The 21,382-nt window shown below is 44.6% G+C and overlaps 1 protein-coding gene and 1 long non-coding RNA gene across 7 annotated transcripts in view; one reads left to right on the forward strand and one right to left on the reverse strand.

Annotated features, from left to right (window-relative positions):
* LOC111922368 (TOG array regulator of axonemal microtubules protein 2-like) overlaps nucleotides 1–9,768 on the forward strand; it is a 38,736-nt gene extending 28,968 nt beyond the window's left edge. For 2 of the 5 annotated variants that reach the window (XM_086871561.1, XM_086871578.1), the window contains 8 exons: nucleotides 516–668; nucleotides 1,828–1,945; nucleotides 2,889–2,992; nucleotides 4,364–4,568; nucleotides 5,755–5,971; nucleotides 7,056–7,142; nucleotides 8,627–8,916; nucleotides 9,541–9,768. In XM_086871561.1, the coding sequence (XP_086727687.1) occupies nucleotides 516–668; nucleotides 1,828–1,945; nucleotides 2,889–2,992; nucleotides 4,364–4,568; nucleotides 5,755–5,971; nucleotides 7,056–7,142; nucleotides 8,627–8,862 (1,120 nt within the window). In that variant the 3' untranslated portion in view covers nucleotides 8,863–8,916; nucleotides 9,541–9,768. Of the gene's footprint in view, nucleotides 1–515; nucleotides 669–1,827; nucleotides 2,426–2,888; nucleotides 2,993–4,363; nucleotides 4,569–5,754; nucleotides 5,972–7,055; nucleotides 7,143–8,626; nucleotides 9,076–9,540 lie in introns of all 5 variants that reach the window. The other 3 variants (XM_086871591.1, XM_086871586.1, XM_086871570.1) reach the window with 3 other exon arrangements.
* Nucleotides 6,939–20,977, reverse strand: LOC111942733 (uncharacterized). Of its 2 annotated transcripts, none has more exons than XR_015281486.1 (4): nucleotides 20,549–20,977; nucleotides 13,537–13,764; nucleotides 13,212–13,415; nucleotides 6,939–9,662 (listed from the first exon to the last, which is right to left on the reverse strand). It is a non-coding gene; the product is annotated as an uncharacterized LOC111942733 (long non-coding RNA). The 2 variants fall into 2 exon arrangements; XR_015281487.1 differs by having other exon boundaries at nucleotides 13,537–13,778; nucleotides 20,549–20,942.
* Between the last annotated feature and the right edge of the window lie 405 nt (nucleotides 20,978–21,382).

Consider the following 21,382-nt stretch of genomic DNA (forward strand, 5'->3'; position numbering starts at 1 on the left):
CATTCAGATGTATCCCTTGCCAAGCCTCACAGAAGGAACAGGCAGCATTGCTGGATATTCTGCAACCTCATGCCCCACAGCATGTTTTCCCTGCATTTGTTGTTTTTCAATGGTCTGCAGATTTGGGGATAAATGGGTGGGAAGAGCCTCAATCCTGCTGCAGCTCTGTGTAGTGGGTCAGCATAGGTTGTCATTAATTCATGGGCTGTCTTTAATTCCTAAATTATTCATATGTAATCTATTTTTTAAAACTTTCTCAGAGTAAATTTTGGGAAAGAAATTGAGTATCAGATAATGCAGGGAGACTGAATTCCTCCCTCTTCCTTGCAGGCACTCCTTCTGTGCAATGCTAACTTTGTGTTTATCTGAGGACAGAACCTCCTACAGGTGTCTAAAGTTGCAGGGAGAACCCAGGCCTCCTTTGCTCAGCAAGGACAGGGAGCATTCTCTGGCCAAGGCCTGTGCTGCTGTGCCTCCTTCTCCCTGTGTCCCAGTGTTTGCTCTCTTCTTCCCAGGAGCCGCTACGTCCAGGTGCGGAAGTGTGCGGCCGAACTCCTCCTGTCCTTGATGGGGAAAATTGGAGTCACGAAGCTCGCAGACACACCCAGGGCTGAGACCCTGGCACAGGTGGCAGGGAAGCTTGCTCAGGACTGTCACAAGGACACAAGGTAATGATCTTCATTTCACCTCCTAAACCACGAAATCTTTTTGGTGTCTGGCTTTAAAAGGGAAACCCACAAAATTGTAGAAACTACAGGAAATAATATGTTACCTCTCCATGTGGATAAGGGGCATAGAATAATGGAATACGCTGAGTTGGAAGGGACTCATCAGGGTCATCAGGTCCAGCTCCTGGCCATGTGCAGGACACCCCAAGAGACACTCCATGTGCCCAAGAGCATTGTCCAAACCCTTCCTGAGCTCTGTCAGCCTTGGTATTGTGACCAGTGCTCTGGGTTCCCCAGGGAAATGACTGTACTGGGTAACCTGAGGTTGTCCAGCAAGAAGGAGCATTGCCAGCTTCCTGTGACTTGAAGAATTCTTGACTGAGATCAAAAGAGCTCAGATTAGCCAGACTAACAGTTTTGTTTGGCCTTAGGTGCACCACACAAAGCCAAAGCGTTGTCTACTTTTCATCACTGAAGAATCCCAAATATATATTTCTCATTAACTTAAGATTTTCCTAGAAATACTTCAGGGGTCTTTAGCCAATGTATTCAGTCTTTCTAAACCTATTCTGAAGAAATCTATAATGCTGTTATCTGTGGCGAAATTACCTCCAAATTTGTTCTTGAAGAGCACTGCAGGTTCTGAGTGGCAAAATCAACCCAAACCACCAAAATCCCCTCACTTTGATGTGTAAATTCCCATTAATAGCTGCCAAGAACACAGGAGCAACTAGCTGCCCCTGTCCATACATATGGTATAGAATAATCAATAGGAAGCAAGAGGTGTTTTGTCCTGGCTTCCCTGCCTGTTAAATGAAGGCAAATTATTGTGCAGTGGTAGCAAGACACTGCTAATGGGCTCTGACAACCAAGTAGATGTGTTTTGCTTGTTCCCTGGGATCCATTGATCCCACAGAAGCACACACACAGTTTCAGAATCAAATGGTATTTTCTGTTGCCCCACGTTCTCCTCTTGCCTCTTGTGTTCAGCTGACAGCACTGTGCAGTGACAAGTGGAGGTAAATGTCTCTCTTTGCTGAGTAGGTAATGCCTTCTTATGCAAGGATTGCACCTGATGAGTTTAAGGTATCAGCCTCTTCTGTTAACACTCTTCCTATGTTTGTTCACTTTTCTTTCTTTCCCTTCCTTTGTTCCTTAGGCATTGTGGACAGGAGATGGTGAAGATGATGCTAAGTCATCCAAAATTTAAAAGGCTTTTGGAGCAATCTGTTTCTACCCGTGACCTGGAAGATATTCTGACAAGAATTAAGAAGAAAGTAAGTGCTTGGCAGGAGAAATGTCTCCTTTTTGCAAGGATTGCCAATGCTTATATGAGATCAAATATACCTAATCAGTCTTTATCTCATTCTCCTGAATCACTTTGCTCCTGGGAATGAGCTGTTAATCCTCAGCTTGTTCATCTGCAGACTACAAAGGGACTGATATTCATAGGGAAAAAGTGGGGTTTTGAATATTTTGAATATCACAAAGGGGAAAGGGGAAGAGGAGAAAAAGGGTTTTCATTTAAGTGTAACCCCTCACCATGCTCTCCCTACTGTGCCCCCGGTAAATTAATTAAATGCGAATAGTGCTTCTGAAGATAACAGAGTCTTTGCAAAAGACACTGGATGTTGTAGTGCCAGGAAAATTTCCAAATATACAAAAGATGTACATGTCAATCTGGATTACTGCAATTCCTGTCTGTCTGCTGGGAATACTGTCCTGCTGCCAAGCCCTGTGGAGCTGGAGGAAGCTTGGTAAATTCAGCAGCGTACAGGGCAAAACCATTTGTTCGTGGGGTTTTTTATTCTTCTTATCTACATTATAGAAGGGAGCGTGATGTTGTAGAGGAACAGGGAGAGCGAGTGTTGAATCAACTTCCAACACAATGGGCCAGCTCCCAGCGGATCCAAATTTTTCTGCTGCTTCCTTTAAGAACACTCATTGCCTACCAGTTTGAATTATTCCCATTTCTGCTCAAGCCTAATGAAATTGGGATTTTAGAGTGCTGCTCAGTATGGCAGCACCCATAACCTGCCTTGGGCTATTGAGAACAAAGAGTTGGCATTACTGAATCTCTGGTCTGTTGCCTTCTGTAAGCTAGGAAATGTCTCCCTAAGTCTTGGTAGCCGTGATCCTGAGGTTCTAACTTGTGTTTTAAACAGGAAGTTTCCTATTGCATTTTCTAAAGAGTCATGGGGTTTCTTTATGTCTTTGTAGGAGATGGAAAGCCAGAAGGGTGAAGGCCCATCTGTCAAGATGCCGGTGAAGAAGAGCAGCGATTCCTCGAAGAAGCCCCAGGCCACATTGCCTTCTAGTAAACGGTACTGAGCACTTTTTTTAGATGGGACAAAGCACGTGACAAGCTTTACATGTCCTTCCTCAGGAAAATCTTTCTGGGGGAGATGACCTGTGCCAGAGATTGTTTCCATTCCCTACAAATGCTCCATGATAAAAATTGGCTACTTCTGCATTACACTGAACACAGCTTCTCTGGAGAGGTTTCCACAGAAATTGGGCAACAAAAAGACACCCATTGGTTGTGGCTCAGACGATGCAGTGCACTGGCAAGGGCAGTGTTGTGGAGGCATGGAGATGGCTGTGTCTCTGCTGCCGGACTTGGGACAAGTAAATTCAATCAGGGTTGGTTGTTTTCATCAGAGAGGAGTCTTTTTCAGATTGGTGTCTTGATGAGAAGTCCCAGTCAGGAAACAAGATGCCATTCCCCAAACAAGCAGCTCCCATGCAAGTTGTTGGGCCTGGCTGATTCATGGCTTTCTTACTCTCAAACTGTACCAAGTTTGAGTAGTAAGTATCAAGGCAATTCCTAAGCGACATTGGTCAACAGGTGTCTCAATGTGGATGTTTTGTTATGATATTCCTGTCCTTCACACTGTTTGCTTGATGGACTGCATGTTTGGTTTATTTCCCCCTGTGCTGCAGTCCAAATTTAAGACAGCAATTTGGTCCTTGCTGTCCTTTCTGCTAGGGGCAGAGCTACTTGTACCTGTTCTCCTGTGATAACAGAGGAGAGTTCTTTAGCTCTGTCATGCTCAGTGGTGGCAGAAGAGTGAGCACATGCCTCAGTAGCATAGCTAGGAACTTGGAATGCTCATGGAAGAGACAGGTTGATGCAGGAGAATTGTTCCCTGTGGGTTTGTTAAGCTGTGGATCTAGTCTCTGGGGAAGCAAACATAAAGTTAGCATAGTGCTGGGATGTCTGCCTTCTGTTTTTATCTCTGTTACTGATTTCCTGGATCCTTCAGATATGCCCCTGTTCATCTGTTCAGAGGCATCTGAGCTACTGTTACAGATTGTCATGCCTGCTGTAGAGACACTTCTCCAGAGTGATGAGTTTCCTTACTACAAGACACACATGTCCCCTATGAGGAGGCATTTAAACTTGCAAGTTTAAATTCTCTTTCCCCACAAAGCAATGAGACCTTTGTGCCTGGGAAGCCATCTGAAGGTAGATCAGATACATCTCATCCTTGGTTTTCCTGAGTGAGCACTGGTGAGAATGTTACTCGCAGATTGTCTCCTGTAATGATTGTCATGAGGTCCACGTTGTTTTTCAGAGCCTCATGATTTTCTAGCTGGAAATCACATCATTAGGGATGCTCCTCGAGATGTTTTGCTCTCCATTAACTGAAGGTATTATCACCACCAAGTTCTAATTTGGTTTTATTTTCCAGGGTGAAGTCTACCTCTGAGGGACGCCTCCTCCACCGTGCAAAAGCCCAGGTCACGTTACCTCCAGCTGTGGAAGAAACGGAGCCGCTCCAGAAGCTTTACAGTCTCCTGGAAGCCAAGGGGTTTCAGACACGGCTGGAAGGAGTGGCATTCCTTCTCAAGCTGTGCCAAACTCGCCCCCAGCTCATCTCCACTAACATTGTCCAAGTATGTAGGGTATCTTCATTGTTCCTTTCCTTTAGCTCCTTCCCCAAGCCTGGAGCAGTGAAGTTCATTCCATGTGTCTTGGCACTACATCCTGGCAGTTTGGGCCAGGCTGGTCCCTCTTACACAGACAAATTTCATTCAGATCCAGGCTTCAGAACAAGTTCTTTCAGTCCAGCTGTATTTGTTGGGCAGGTGCCTATTGATGCTGTTCATCAGATGATGACAGAGTTTGCTGCTGCTGTAGCTGATGCTCTCTCCTGCTCCCAGCTGGGTTAAGTGAAGGGAATAGCAGCACTGAAAGCATGGCAATTATTCTCTAAATAAAAAATGGTTTATCATGAGGAAGAGTAGTATCAGGCTGGGTTGGTTTAAACCCATCTTTTTTTAAAGGATACTTCTGTGAACTTCATCTTGTCTTGCACAGGCACAACTCTGGGTTACTCATATCTATCCTTGTCCCTGTTCCTCCTGGGAAAGACGATGCTCAGCCTTCTTGAGGGGTCTTTTTCTTCTCTCTGGTAAAGGAGGAAAATGAATAAGAACAGATCTGTGCCTTCTCCTCCCAGAAGCTGCTTTTTCCCTTTCTCCAGTAAATGGTGCCTTATAATGTGGCTGTCAAGGGACTGAACCTGCTCTAATAAGAGCTGTACAGCACAATAAATTTCAGAAGCCTACGTGTTAGTTAGACAAATGGTGTGGTTCCTGGAAGAGTTGATCGGAGCCCTGCACTTCTCCAGACACAGAGATAGAGACAGACTAAAGAAAACATAGATCTCCTCCAGCCATAGTTTTGGCAATATCAAAATTGCCCTCAGTACTTGAGGCAAGTGTATAGAAAAATGAGCTCTGTAAATATCTGGTTCCATGCTTCTAAAGCAAAGGTCATCTTTTTGAATTAATAAATGGAATTAATTTAAATATTTACAGGTGGAGGGAAACACCATAGGAATTATTCTTTCCCCACCCATACCTCTTCAAAATAGATGAAAATCTTTCAACCAGTATGGGGCTGTGCAACTACTGCAGTGAGTGGTCCCCAGGAAAACAGTGAAATTGTGCAAGCAAGTGTTGACCTGTCCAAAAGGATCAGATTCAATCTTTTACATTGCTGAGTGCACATGTCCACATCCCCTCTTCAAACAAGGACATTGTAATCCAGCTGTCATTTTGTTTGTTTTCTCCACAGATTTTTGATTATGTTGTCCTGAGAATATCTGACAGCCACAAGAAAGTGAAGCAGAAGGCGCTGGACGTGCTGGCAGAAATCATTGGCATCCTGGAAGATGCCTTGAGCCCAGTGATCATCCATTTGGTGGAAGGAATTACAAAGAACCTGAACTCGAAGGATCCTGGGGTTCATTCTGCAGCTGTGAAAGCTCTGGAAGAATCCATTTCTCATTTAGGTAAGGCTGACCCCTGACATGGACTCTCCTCAGCTGTGTCTCTGCCTCTGCCACACAAGAGAATGCTGAGAGCCTTGATAGCTCTTGTTGTCTGTGGAACGCTGCAGCTGACATCCACCAGAAGCTGTGGAGCTGCAGTCCTTACACACCAGTGCCCCAACAGGCTTGAATGTGCATCAGCATTTCCCAAAGGTCCCAGGAGCCCTTGGCTCTGTGCTGCTTGTCTGAAGAGGAAGTCCTGGACTACAGCTTTGCTAGAATTCAGAGCCAAGGGGATTTTGGAGTTTGCTTGGGCCCCATTTGACTTCCCAAGTGAATAGCTTTGCTGTTGGCATGAAGGGACACAGGCCCATCAGAGCTTCTGCAGAGCAGCCTCCTGGAAGAATCTACATTTATAGGCATTAGCTGACCATTTCCCACCTTCCTTCTTTGGCTTTATTTTTCAAAGGAGAACTTTTGTTTCAGCAGCTTCATTTCCTTATAAGAAACAGGTAGAAATCCAGCTGTCAATGATGCCTTGTTCCACATGTTGTTTTGCATGGTGCAAGATGGCTGTAGCAAATAGCTACCTAGGCAAGGGCTGCTGCAAATTCCTTTGCCACACAGATTTATGTCAGCTCTGAAAATGCCGCACTGGGGAATATGCTTGAGAAATCAATTTTAAAAAGGCAGGTCTTCCAGGGGAGTTTCCACTTTCTCCACCTCAGCTGCTCTGTGAGCTCATGAACTGCCTGACTCAGTGCCTTTCTCTGTTCCAAGTATGGGGGGCACATTTTTACTCTGGGATGCAAACCCTTTTCACTGCTTATTTGTGATTGAACTCTTGAGGTCCCTGATGGGAAATGTTTAATGTAGCTCCTGGTAGAGCAGACAACTTTGGATCTACAATTGTGCAAGGAGAGCTTTTCTTTTGGAATTAAAAACCCTCCCTAGGAGGCTGGAAGGAAATAAGAAAAGGATTCAAGAATCAGCAGAAATTGACTTTATTGTATAAAATATGGGCTTGCCCCTGCCCTTTCCCACCCCACTGTCCTTTCTCCTATGACCTCCGCAGAGTGAGCAGAAATGTGTGTTTCTCTTGTAGATAAAGTATCACTGATGAAAGAGTTTGGCCAGCAATGGAGTCAACTGAGTGGCCAAGCTCTGCTGGATGTCACTGAGCGTATCACAGGTATGGCCAACCCTTCTAAGCCAAGAGGTCTTCCAAGGAAGAATGTACAGGGAAAGCCTGTGAATAGACAGTAGAGTAGCTCCTCCAAATCAGGACCTGCTGAGCTTGTCCCTCCTGCCCAACACCCATGGCAGGTGTATTGGGCAGGTTTTCCTGGCTGCTGCCGTGGTGTGCAGCATCTGAGATGGGGGCAGTGCTCAGCCTCGTGGCTGAGCTCTCACTGGGGCATCTCAGAAGCCACCTTCAGGAAAGGGAAGGGCTAAAAATACCCTAGCTGGCTCCTCTCTTGGAAGTTCAGGGGCATCTGTGACCTTTGAGGGAAAGTGGTGGCAAATGCTGTTTCAGGGGATCAGTTTGTTTTGTCCTCACAGAATCCTTGTTTTGCTCTTGGGAGGTTTTGAGGCTGAACCCTGCAGGGCCTGGGGCTCTCAGCTTAGGTCAAAACTCAACACACATATCAGAGGCACAGATTTAGTTAGATGAATTAACAGCATAGAGAAAATGAAGTCTCTTCCACCACAGAGTAATAAATGGCTCCTACACAGCATTTTGCCTGTTTAGAAAATGAGAATGGTCTCAAGGCCATTTCAGCTTTTGATCTCTCAGCCAAATTTGCTGTACAAGGAGCCTGTTGGTAGTCAATTTTTTCCTGTGTTTCATATTGTTCAGTTCAGAAAACGAGCAGAGAGGATGCTTCAGGCACAATGTGAGGAAACACTCATGTTTTGGTTAAATTGCAGTCCCCTGGGTAACAGTTTTCTCTCTCTCTTTCCCCATTTCAGTGTGCATTGTAAGGAAAAATGCTATTAACATTGGGAGGGGAAATGCCATTAAAACGTGGAGATGCTCAGATGCCATGGCAATGGGGTCTGGGTCATTATCTAAGACACCCTGTGGTTTGGAACTGCTGTTTGTTGGAAGCCACAAAAGCATTCTGCCAATGACACCAGCCAGTCACTGATGTTTCTACTCCAAGTGTCAAGCAGCACCCACCTCTGGTGGGCTGGAGTTTTGAAGTGTGGTCTACTACTGCCCTTTGCTGTGTGCCACTGAGCAAAGGGAAGAGCCAGATTGGACTTTTGGCACTTGACATCAAAGGTCACAAAAATGGAATCATCCTTTTTTTAGGAATCCCACATTTGCATCTCTACTGTGCATGTCCACATTTTCAGTGTGGGTTTAGACAACTTCTCCATGGAAATAAAAGGCAATTTGTCATATTCAGGCATTGTTCCTGCAGAAACAGACCATGAAATAGTTTAGTAAAAGTACAAAGTCTGCCAGAGCTACAAGGCCCTGCTTGGAGAAATTAATCCTGGGGGGTTGCTGGCTCTGTTTCTGGGAGGATCAGCTACTTTGCCCATTTCTGACTCAAGAGGTTCTGTGTGCTCTTTCTCTGATCTTAGCCAGAGGCAAAACTTAGAAATAGATCCTTGTTTGCATTCAGGTTGGTGGTTAAGAAGCTTGTGTCTCTCTCCCGGCAGTGCTTGTGGAATGGGTTTATCCCAGGAGCCCTGAAGTCGTCCAGCGCTACGCCCTGCCCGTGCTCTGGTCCTTCCTGGGGAACAAGGCGCTGCCCGTGCGAAGCGCCAATGTCCGCACTGTGGTCACCAAGCTTGCCTCTGCCCTCTACAAGGTGATGGGCACCAAGCTGAGGAAGTGTGCTGCCAGCCAGCCTCCACATGTGCGGCAAAACCTCTCCAACATCTTGGGCTGGTGAAGGCCTGATGCTCTCCAGGAAGCTGACGAAGAGCTGAGTTGGACACCTCCAGATGTGAGTTCTTGGCTGTGCAAAAACAACAAAATACTGAGGAAGGGTTTGCATCCACCCCCGCTCTCTCCACTGCCCTTCCTAGTCAAGGCATGGGGGGCCTGAAGCAACTCCAGATTGAGAATGATATGAAGGCTGAGCAGGGCTCAGCCTCACACACAGGTGAGGGGGGAGCTGGGCTGCTCTCTGGCAGGAGGAAGGGTCTTGTGCCAGCCTAGGGAGCCTGTGCTCATCCCCAGGGAACAGTTCTGCCCTGCATGTGCCCCCTGCAATGAGCTGTGCTGCTGCCAGTGCCCCGTGCAGCTGTAGGGCTGCTCAGCTGTGGGGCAGGGACAGGAGCAGGAGGCTGCATGTGCAGCTGAGCCATGGCTGCAAAGCCCAGGGCTCTGGGCTCCCTGCTGTCCCAGGCCAGCCCAGAGGCCAGGCTGTTCCTGTGGTAGCTCTGTGCAAGCGGGGCAGGGTGTCCCCTGGCCTGCCTCAAGTGGCTGCAGGCAGGAGCATGTTTCCCTGTGCAGCTGTTTAGAAGTTTGCAGGAAATGTGCCCCATGGAATTTGGAGCTTCAGAGGCTTTAGGTTTGCACTGCAGTCTCTGTTACACTTTGTGTTTCCATTTTGCATATCTGACAGGCTCCTCTCTTGCCAAGAAGTTTTCTCTGCATCCTTCATGTGTGTCCTTATCCACAAAGTCCTTGCCTCCCATCCTGAAGAGCCCTCTTTCCTCGGAGCTCCGGAAGAAGCTTCTGCGTCTCCTAAGAGTGATTGAAGAATGGGATTTATGTGTTAGGCTTTATAGTTACAGCTGTACATATGTTCTGATATTTTGATCTACGTAGGAATAAATGTGTTTTGATTGTATTTATTGAATTGTGATGATATATTTTAATTGTTTATTTTTGTAGCTATGTTTTTTCTTTAAATTTAAATAAACTAAATTTTTGACAAACAAGCAGAGAATGTGAAACTAGGACCTGCTAGCCTAGGGGAGATGTGCTGAGGTTATGGGAGTACATCTTACTTGATATCCCAATGTCTCAGATCATTTTTTCCTTGCTGGGCCTCTCCTCTTCCTCTTTTGCCAGGTTTTCGTGTCATTTGTGCTGCTTTTCATGACCTGGCATTACGAGGCCACCCAGTGGCATGTTTGGGGGACAATAGACCCAGAAGATCCTGTATAGTCAAAAGTTTTCTACCTACATGTATTCTGTGCTCACAAAAGGCCCCAGCAAAGAAACAAAGTGAAGTGTGCCCAAATCCCAAAGCTTTGCCCCTTTGCAATCTCACGCTCATCTGGCTCAGAGGTGTCTTCAGTCACAATTTCATAGGTAAGGAGTGGTTGAGTATTTCCCTGGAAAAGATGCACAGCTTTGGAAAAGTCAGCTATATGTACATTTATCCAGGACATCAGTCAAATGTGTTGTTTGTAACTTGTTTGCAGAAGACTGTGAGCTCAACAGGTGACAAGGGTTCCTCAAATCTAGCTACACTCCAACCTGGGTGCCATTTAGCCTAGGGGTATGGGATCATTTGTTACCAGGGACCTCTGCTTGCCAACATAATGAATTCCTGCATAGCTGGAACATGCAATCCTGGGTTCAGCTCCAGCTCTTGGTGGGCAGCATGTTCATCAACAGTGCTACCTTTCCAGGATTTTTTTTCACTGCTTCCTTTTGTATTCATTTGAGGCTTTTACACTTCACATTTCTACTTAGGTTGCCTTTGGGAAAACCACTTCTTGGCCCAGTGCAAACTGGAACCTTTTGACAGCAAAGTCCTCATGGTTGCCAGCTTCTGATGTTACAGGTGAAAATGCATGTGAATGTGATAATTAGGTTTTCTGAAGCAAAAACTCCATGTTACATGGCTGTATGTGGTTGCCTAACTTTGGGTCTAGTTCTGGCCTAGTAAAGCCCAGGCAGGGTGGCATGTTGCAGGGAAAACTACTCTGTGAGCTTATGGGGTTGCCATCATCAGCAGAGTGAATGTGCCCTTTGGGGATTCCTCTGGAGAGAAAATGAGGGACCCACTCCATGCTGCAGTATTCTCTTAGATCGTTCTAAAATATCTTAGAAAAGCAGTGGAACTTCACATCTCCTTGCACACTCAGTTTGAATAGGGGCATTTTTGTCCCCCCTCAAAGCCATTGCTCTTGCACACCACAAACATGAACATCCACAAATGGGAATGATGCATGGTCCCCCCGATGGTGCTTCAGAGTACTGGGAAGTGAAGATCTGGGTAGCTACCAAGATGAACTCCTAATTAGCATTTCATGCTCCTTCAAGATATCCAGCTCTCAGGGATTTTTGTTTCAAAGCAACTGCTATACTGGATCTAGGGAAGAACAGTAAATGGGAAACAGTGACTGCCAGCTCTGCATTGCAGGAGTGTGGGGGAAGACCTGAAGTGTCTGTGTCAAAAGGTGAATGGGAAGAGTGTAATTGCCAAAGCCAAAGCTTCATTAGGATAGCAGGATCAGTTCTTTAGTGCATGCTCGCAAGAAGATCATTTGGTACCACCTGTTTGTATCTCCTGCAGGAAAGGAGCTCTTGATAATACCGTGCTACTTAAACCCACATTGGGATGTAGCTCTGTTGTGGTTCACAATGAAGCAGATTGCCTGCTTTGTTCCTGCCCACCCTGGTGATCCTGTGAGGGTCTGTAGTGTATGGTTTGGATTAGACAGGGAACCATACAAGGAAAAAGAGTAAGACTTATTAGTGACCCACCAGCAATTAACAACACCTTTGTCCACCAGACACCATTCCAGATATTATCCCAGCACTTAGCTTGGAAAAATGGGGTCCATTTCTGCACAGGAACATGAGCTAGTTTCCAGACATTGGCTGTAATATTTCTAATGATTTCACTATGGTTGTCTATCTCGACACAGCGTTCAGATGAGCTGAATTTTCCACATACCCCTCCCTCTTCAGCTTGTCAACAATCTAATGCTAAGCAGTTTTGATAAATCATTGTTCTCATCTGCCTGGATTGTGCTGAAATCAAATCAATAGCTAGGGAGGATTGATTTGAAATTATTTCTATCAATGCCTGTAGGAGAATTATGCAGTTCAAGATGTAAATAGGTGTTCTGTAACCCCATGACACATCTTGGGCCCAAGTGGCAGGGCCATATGTTGCTACAATCTGCTCAGGTGGCCATTCGTCCTCCCCCCATCTTTGGGCTCCCCCTGTCAGTATCTGTCTCCTTTTTCTTTTTAGCTCATAGTAAAGGGGTACCCCCAGATGTGGTCCACTAATTTGTGGAAGGAGGAAGAATGTGCGCTTAATAATGCCCAAAGTGCAACTTCCCACCCAACTTTGGGGGAGCATTACATACGTTGTCTTCCCACAGATCCAAAAGAGGCCTTTTGGGGCTCCCCAATGTTGGGGTGCTCTTGCTACTTTAAGGCCATTTCTTGTCCAAAATTTTGAAAGTCGGGGTTCGTCTAGAAAAGGGTTAGCCCCCCTAGTAATGCACTCATATAATTTTTCCTTTTCAATGTACGAACGTCCTTGTTTTTGTTTCTTAGACCAATACAACTCTGGTGCCTGAGGGATCCACCACTGATGCATATTATTGGATGCAAAGTATCGCTTATGATGGAGCTCACCATCACCTAAGTGATGTAACTGGGACCTCTCCTCCATAAGCATTCCTCACCAATTACCTGTGACTTCAAATTCCATATTTCTTCCTCGGGTCTTGTATCAGCTCCAGGTTCTCCTTTCTCCTGTAGCCTTAGTAAATTCTGTGAGCTCAGCGGAATTCCCTCCCACAGCCAAATTTCCTCCAGTTGCTTGTCCCCACAAATCCAACACTTACTGATATTAAATTCACGGCTTATTTTCTCTACCAAATCTAGAAATAAATCCTTGCCTCTCGTCACCTGAATTTCCGGACCCCTTTTGATTACCCCTTTTATTTCTTTTTCCTTAATTATATCTGGCTCGGATCCCCCACCTTTCGCCCCCCATTCAATAGATTTTTTCCCTGAGCAGATCCATTTTTCCTTGACAGGGCATTCTCCCAATAGTTTCTGTTTAAAATTCTCTGTGTTTTCAGAAAGCCAATACGTGTTGCTGTCCTCAAGACAGGTGGTTATTTGTGAAAAGTTGATACAGGAGGGGTTCAGATTAGAATGTGTTCTGAGGACGGCAATCCACGAGTCTCCTGCATACAGGGGGCAGTAGCATCTATCACACAACACAGTCTCTCCTTGCCAGCTATTCATTAATAGGAGGGCTGATATTAACGGGGGTCCGGTACAGGACACTTTTCCACCCATATCCTTTACCTTTCTGAAGGTTCTGTGACTCTGTGGCAAAAGTGCTTCCTGACCTGGTCTTCCTCCGTGCAATACTTCTTTATTGGCTACTACTTCTTTTTCTGTTGCAGGAGCTCACTCCCCTCTTGTATTCACTTGTCTCGTTCCTCCTTTTGTAGCCTGATTGCTAAGTGCATGGAAGAATGCTCTATCCTCTTTCCAGACTCTTTGGATCTGTAACAAGGAAGATCAGAAGTTAAGAACATATTTTTATACAACATCTTATAGTTAGTAACACTAAAAGCATTTAAATCACCTGAGGTTTTAAAAGTTATACAGTTAAATAAGTCAATACCTTTTAAATAAGCTAGGATAGCTCATTAAACATCATTGCAGCTTATGGTTCAAATCTAGCAATGATGATCTGTTATTCCATTCCTCCTGATGGTTCAGACTGTTTCTTCTTCAAAACCAGCTTAGTGTCCGTTTCTTTGATCGAGGTCCGTTCGGTGGAATCGGAGGGTTGCTGCGTAGGAGCAGGGACAGGTCCTTTTACCCTTGAAACGTGTGTCCATCCCTTCTCCTGTGTGGGAACAGCTGTTTCTGTGATTAACAGGACCTGAAATGGACCTTCCCACTTTGGAATTAATGGTTGCTCTTTCCAGGTTTTAATCAAAACCCAGTCCCTTGGTTGGTACTTGTAGATTTTAAAATTGATAGGTGACCTCTGAGGGAGATACCCTTTCTGTCTTAATTCCTCTAAGGTGCTGGCTACAGTTTGGATATACTTTCTTATGCTCTGCTCTCCTTCCTCATAGTTTCCATTATTGCCCGGGGTAGTTAAGAAGGGTAAACCAAGCACCATCTCGTAAAGGGGCGAAACCCCTAAGTCCATCCTAGGTTTAATCTCATTAGAGCTAAGGGAAGACACCTCAGCCAATTCACTTTCATCTCCTCAACTAACTTTGTAAGGGCCACCTTTACTGCTTGGTTCACCAAACTGTTTGGTTCAACCCTTTCTGAGCTTTGTGGTCTCCAAGGGATATGGAGCTTCCAGGTGATGTTCAATGCATTTGTTGTTTGCTGTAAAATTCTTGCAATAAAATGTGGGCCACTATCCCAATCGACGGTATTGATGATTCCATAGCTTGGTATAATCTTTTCTAATAGAATCTTACTGACCACCTCTGCTGTCGCCTTGGTAGCTGGATATGCTTCAACCCAATGGGTTAGATGATCCACTATGACTAATAGGCATTTAAACCTTTGTATTTCAGGTAACTCTGTGAAATCAATTTGTACATTTTGAAAGGGTCTCCTAGCCAATCCTCTTCCTCCTTGAGGCAATTTTCACATAACTTTCTTATTTATTCATTGGCAAATCATACAATTTTGGGTCAGCACTGTTGCAATTTCAAACATTCTAATACAAACATAAGTTTTCATAGAATGATCACAAAGGGCTTGGGTTCCCCAATGGCTTGAAGCATGTAGATTTTCTAATATTTTCCTACTTAGTGCTTTATTCATCACTTGTCTGCCATCAGGCATTCTCCATTTCCTTTTCCTAATCTTTATTTCCTTCTGCTAATCTTTATTAGCACCATGTTTTTGTAATCCCTCAATTCTTTTTCATTAAATACGGGATCTTCTCCATCCTTTTCATCTCCATCATCTCTGCCTTTTAGATCTATTATTCTAAAGACTTTCTCAATACTGCCCAGAGCAGCTTTCTTTGCTATTTGATCTGCTAAGTGGTTCCCTTTGAACTCCACTGAGTCTCCCTTCTGGTATCCTTTTACATGCACTGCTACCACTTCCTAAAGTCCTTTCAGAGCCTCTAATACTGCTTTAATTAGGCCCTTATGCATCAATGCTTTCCCCTTTGAGTTTATAAAACCCCTCTCAATCCCAATCTTTCTGAACGTGTGTACTACCCCACAGGCGTATTTGGAGTCCATGTAGATGTTTCTGCTCTTTTGGCTGAGCCATTGCAATCCTCTCAACAATGCGTAAATTTCACAACACTGCTCAGACCGTGTCATAGGAAGTTTTCCCTCCTTGATAACTGTCACGTCTTGTCTGTTTACAACTGCATATCCCAATACCTGCTTCCCATTTATGACCCTTGATGAACCGTCTATAAAAAGGACCTCTCCTTCAGTTAATGGGTTCCCTTGCAGATCCTCACTAACTTTTGTCTGCAGGTCAATAACTCCAAGGCACCAATGTTCTAGCTCCCCCTCTGGTTACCCATATAGGAACTGGGCTGGATTTTGAACCTTCGTGGTAGCTAACTCCAAATTTTCCTTATTCCTCAGGGTGAGTTCGCATTTTAAAAGCCTGCTCTCTGGGACCCACTGACTAGCCCTTTTACTCAGTATGCTTTTAAGATCATGTGGGGTATACACTTTAACTTTGTTTCCAAATGTTAAATTATAGCTTTTCTCCACTAGGGTTACAGTAGCAGCAACAGCTTGCAGGCAGGTCAGCCATCCTCTTACAACTGGGTCGAACAACTCGGACACGTATGCTATGGGTTTCTGACTCCATACCATTCTTGCACAATGACGCCATAAGCTACTCCTTCTTCAATATTTACAAGCAGTTCAAAGAATTGGTTTAAATTGGGTAGGCTTAACACTGGAGCTGTCACAAATTTCTCTTTCAATTCCATTAACTTTCTCTTGTCCTCTTTGTTCCAATTTATGGGATCATTCCCTACTAAGTTTTCATGTAAAAATTTGAATAATTTTGTATGCCCATCTATCCGTAACTTACAATATCCAATTAATCCTAATAATTTCCTTATATCTGTTTTGGCTTTTGGTGCTGGTAGTAATAATATTCCCTGTATCCAATTTGAATCTAACTTCTTGTAACTTTCTCCAATTAAATGACCCAAATACTTCAGATTCTACAAACTGTAATTTCTTTTTGGATACTTTCAAACCCTTTTCTCCCTGACAGTTCAATAAATTAACAGTTGCTTCTTGAACCTCTTCCTTCATTTTTCCCAAAACCAATAAATCATCCACATATTGCAAGACTTGTGTTTCCCCACTTGGTGTAAACTCCTTCATAATTTCTTCCAGGGCCTGGCCAAATAGATGGGGGAACTCTGTAAATCCCTGAGGTAATCTGGTCCATGGTCCATTGCAATTGCTGTCTTCTCCCAGTTTCCTCATACTGCCATTTGAAAGCAAACAACCCCCGACTCTCCTTCTCTAATGGACAAGACCAGAAGGCATCTTTCAAATCTATCACACTGAACCAGGCATGCTCTGATGGTACTTTATTTAATAGGTTGTATGGATTAGCCACGACCGGATTACGTGTAATGGTTTGTTTGCTCACCTCCCTTAGATCTTGCACTCATCTGTACCTGCCATCTGCCTTCTGAATGGGTAGTATAGGAGTATTATGTGGAGACATGCATGGTTCCAAAATTCCATTTTTAATCAGTTCTTTAATTATAGGTGCTAATCCTTGTCTGCCCTTGTCTGCCAAAATGGGATATTGCTTAAGTCTTATAGGAGGTGTATCTAGTTTTATTTTCATTTTTAGGGGGGGAATGATTAATAATCTGTGATGTCCTTTCTCTGCCCACACCTTTGGATTTATTCCTTTCTCATCCTCCTCCTTCAGCACTAACATTCTTACAACCACGCATCCCCCTTCTGGCACCACTCCTATATTTATTTGTACCTGGAGGTCCCGACCTAATAGATTGCACTCTAGCCCTAGTATAAACAACAAGTCTGCACATCCTTCTCTAAAATTTCCTTTTATTGACACTTTCTCTACAATAAAAGCATCAAAGGGATTGTTCTCAGCACCTTTCACTTTGCACTTGGGGTTACTCAACTTACATCCTTTGGGTCCTTCTGATATACTTGATTTATCAAGCTCCAGTATCTACCAAAAATTCATCTTCTTTGCTCTGGGGGCCTACTTCCAAATTTACCAGAAGCTGGTAAATTGGTGTCCTATTTCATCCCCCAGAGCACAGAGCCTCTCACAGCCCTAATCTTCACCTTTTAAGATCTTTTCCAATACATCCTGCTCCTTTGCTATTACCTCATCTATTCTTCTTTTCTTACAGACTCTCCTGCTATGACCCTTCTTGTTGCAATAGAAACAAATCACGTCTACCAATGGGATTCTTCCATCCTTGTCTGAATCTCTCCTCTCTTCTACCCCTTCTTACGGTCCACTACCTCCTGCTCCCGCCAACTCACTTTTCCCAGCTCTTAGGCTTCCCTTTGCCACTGCTACCATAATTTTGGCCTTTGTTTTTGTCTTTTCCTCTTCCCTCCTTAAGTACACTCTGCGCTTCCTTCAACAATTCATTTAGACCTTTCTCCTGCCAGTCATCTAACTTCTCTTGCTTTCTACTGGTATCAGTCCAACCCTTACTTACAAATTGAACTTGCACTAACACTTGGCCTTCTGGACTTTCTGGGTCCATGCTAGAAGGAAGTTGGAAATGTCTTTTTAATCTCTCGAGCCAAGTACTAGGGGATTCATCTTTCTCTTGCTGGCTGTCAAACGCTAGTTTAGCGTTGTTGGCTCTCGGTAACGCCTCCCTTATTCCTCTTATTATCAATGTCCTATAATCTCTCATGTTCCTTCTTTTGGACTCATTTGGGTCCCAATTTGGTTGGACGAGTGGTTCCTTTTCTTCTCCCCTTGGGCCTGCCCGATTTTCCTGTTCCCAGATTCTCACAGCAGCCTCAAATCAACCGTGTCTCTTCTGAACAGAAGAGCATGCCTAGTATCGAATTTAATTCTTCCCAAGTGAATATACTTGGGCCTAAAAATTGATCTAATTGATTTGATATTCCAGTTGGGTCCTCCAATAAATTTTTGATTTTCTTCCTAAAATTTCTTACCTCGGAGGCAGTTAATGGAGCATTAACGAAACCTATTCCCCCTTGAGCACCTCCCATCAGTACTTCCTTCAAGGGAAATAGTTTTTCAGCTCTCTCCTTTCCATTCTGACTCTTCTTGGCCTGGAACCTCGTGTTGTAACTGTGATATCTTGAGCCTTCATCTGGCCTCCCCTGCTCTGTTTCTATTTTATTTTCACAACAACAAGCTTTTTCTGCTTTGTCCGTCCTTGCTATACACGCACTTTCCTTTTTACTACCTTTTACTCAGGTTAGCTTCTTCTCCAGGGAGCTGGGACGTGGGGGAAAAATGAAGAGGGACATTTTGAAAGGTGCTTGGGGCAAGAATGGGTGTACAGTGAATCCCTGGGGTGTTACGTAGAGATCTGAGGGACTAAGTTGTGTTACAGGAGGCCCTGAAGGAGTGGGTACAGGGGTGACTGGTGAACTTTGGAGGCCTGAAGGGGCACTTAAGGGGGAAAGATGTGGTATGAGGGAGGTTGGGGGCAAAGCGAGGTTCACGGAAGGGATAGAAAGGGTAGGTTCAGAAGGAACACATGAGGGTAGGGATTGTAATGTTGAAAGAGTGAGAGATGGAGTGGGGTATGCTGGTAAAGGAATAGGTTGAATAGGCTGGGTTGAGGTAGGGGGTGGTGGAGAAGGAAGATGGGACTCAGGTGGAGTTGGACGAGGGGGTGGTGGAAGATGGTCAAGGGGGTCCCATTTTTTCTCGGGTTGCTCAACCTCACTCCTCTCCTTTTCCTGCTCTTTGGATACCTTATACACTTTAGTCTTTTATACCTTTATACACTTTTATACACTTTTATACCTTATACACTTTAGTCAATACCCTTTGCTGTATTTCTTAACCAGCACGCTGCATACCTTATTTCCTCCTCATTTTGGATTTCCTTTAAATTAACATACCTGTTCAACACCATACATGACCACTTTTCTTGGGAGCCGTACCATGGCAAATATACAGGGCCCTTGGCTACGCTTTCTTTAGGCCATACTTCTATGGAATACTTTATCATTTTGATTTTATCTAGGTCCTTTGAAGTTTCCTCATTTTCTCACTTCTCAAGCATCTCCCCCAAAGGACTGGTAGGGGGAATATCTTTGAGCAAAGCCTTCTCTTTCTTTGACCTATGAGCCCTATGGACATTCTTTCCAGCATACTGCCCCATGGTCAAGACACTCAAATATTAATTTGACACTTTCAATATTAATTCAAACTATTTGTGTAATACTGTTCTATAAATTTTAATAAAATAGGCTAGAGAGCAGAAATTGAGAAGAAAAGAGTAAGTTTCTATGTGAAATAATGTTATTTAATCTACAGGGGTTTGAGGGCTATAAAGGTGACTATTGGTGTGGGGGAATGAAATAAAGATGGCAGAATTTATGAAATAAAATGGCAGATCCTAAATAAAAATGGTGTGGGGAAACAAAAGAAAGATGGCAGAATCTTAAATAAAGGTGGCGTGGGAAATGAGATAAAGATGGCAGATACAGAATATAATAATTGTGGGAAGTGAAACAAAATTGCAGAAGCTAAGAAGCAGAAGGAAATAAAATGGCTGGGTTTTAACTGAAATAATCGTGGGAGGACACACCTCTCCCCTAAGGAGATCCAGCCTCCTGCAAAATGGCCACTGCTCTTCATCATCTAAGCTTCCCCTTCTTAATCCCTGAGATGGCATCTCCTATAACAAGGGCATTACAAGATGGCAGATTCCTCTTTTTCTCCTGAGGAGTGGTCTGAGGACTCTTGGCTAGCCCTCACCCCAGAACCTCACTCATCAGGGGCTCACTGCTTTGCAAACCAGAATCTTTATTGCTAAAAGCTAGCAATAAAAAAAAAAGGGCTATTCGAATTAAAACTAATATATCTCAGACGATAGACACAAAACATTACCCAAACCAAAACTAGTTTTAAAACAAAAGTAACCTGTACAGCAAACCACCAACTGCTAAAAAAAGAATTCTATTTGAATTAAAACCAGTATCTTAAACAGTCAATAGACATGAGATGCTACTTAGATCAAAACTAGTTTTGAAACAAAAGCAACCAGTAACACGAAATCCCGACACCACGGAAGTAACCATAAATCCCTATGATGAAAGGTTCTATGCCCCCCCCTCTGTCCTAATGATTGAGAGGGCCCTCCCACGACCAGCAACTTCCCTTTCCCCTACAAACCCCTCCAGCACCTTTTAAGCCCTCTGGGTTTCTAACTCAGGGCCCCAAAAGTCAGTGGTTTGTGAGGTATTCCACCCTATGACCTCCTTTGGCACCTTTTAAGCCCCTGAGTTCCCAGCTCAAGGGGTCTCCCACTAGCCAGGGGTCCCCAGGGCTGCACTCACTCAACTGTCCACACTTGCTTCGGGGGTCTGCACTGACAGCCCCCATCTCTTTCACACACACTGGCTTCGTACCGCCTTTTACCTTTAACCCCGCTCAAGACTTACCCTGAACACCTTGAGCCCCGCTCCCTCTCGGAGGCTCCGTACACTCCAGGCTGCTATGCCCTCGGTGCTCCTTCAGGTGCAGCTGGCACCTCCTTCCTCGGTCGAGAAGGAATTCAAGCCCAGGCAGCCAAAAAGAAAAACAGCTGGGTGTACACTTCCCTGGGCTCTTCTTACCACGGGACCGCCTCTGGGCATGGCTATCCCAGACTAGTGCCCAGAATTCTGGTAAATGAGGCTCAGATGTTCTTTAGAAGTCAACTCGTTTATTTAGAAACGAGCATCCACTGAGGGCTGAGGACGAGATAAGCCCGACCCCAAACAGCAGTCTGGATAAAGAGTTACAGCCGCACGACAGGCCGGGTGCTTCCTTCAGAAACAGAGTTCCTCAGGAAGAGCCAGTGCTGGGCACCCCAGAGGTTTTAAAGTCTCTCGCAATGTCGGATTGGTGCGTTTTTCAATCCGCAGTTTGATTGGTCTAAATACAGTCCTTTGATTGGTCTTTAAGATCACGCAACCTCCACCAATCATTTCCAAAACTCGACGCTCCATTGGTCCGTTCCTTCAGCCAATGAGGATGCACACGTCATCTGGGGTTGAGACTTCATTTTCCTAGAAGGTTCCATTCTGCTCTGCCTTCGTTAATCTCAAACCCCTTCTATTGTTCAAAACCGGCTACCTCATGTTTCCGTACACCCGTACAATCATACGCAACAAACAAACATCATTATAACTTTAACTTTCTTAACCAACTAGGGAGTTGCATTATTTATAACATCCGAGACCAGGGACATCATGCTGGCACAAACCACGCCGCTCTCAGCCCAAGAGTCTGTG

Source organism: Cyanistes caeruleus, chromosome 2, assembly GCF_971803275.1.
Source record: "Cyanistes caeruleus chromosome 2, bCyaCae1.hap1.1, whole genome shotgun sequence".
NCBI classification, from domain to species: domain Eukaryota; kingdom Metazoa; phylum Chordata; class Aves; order Passeriformes; family Paridae; genus Cyanistes; species Cyanistes caeruleus.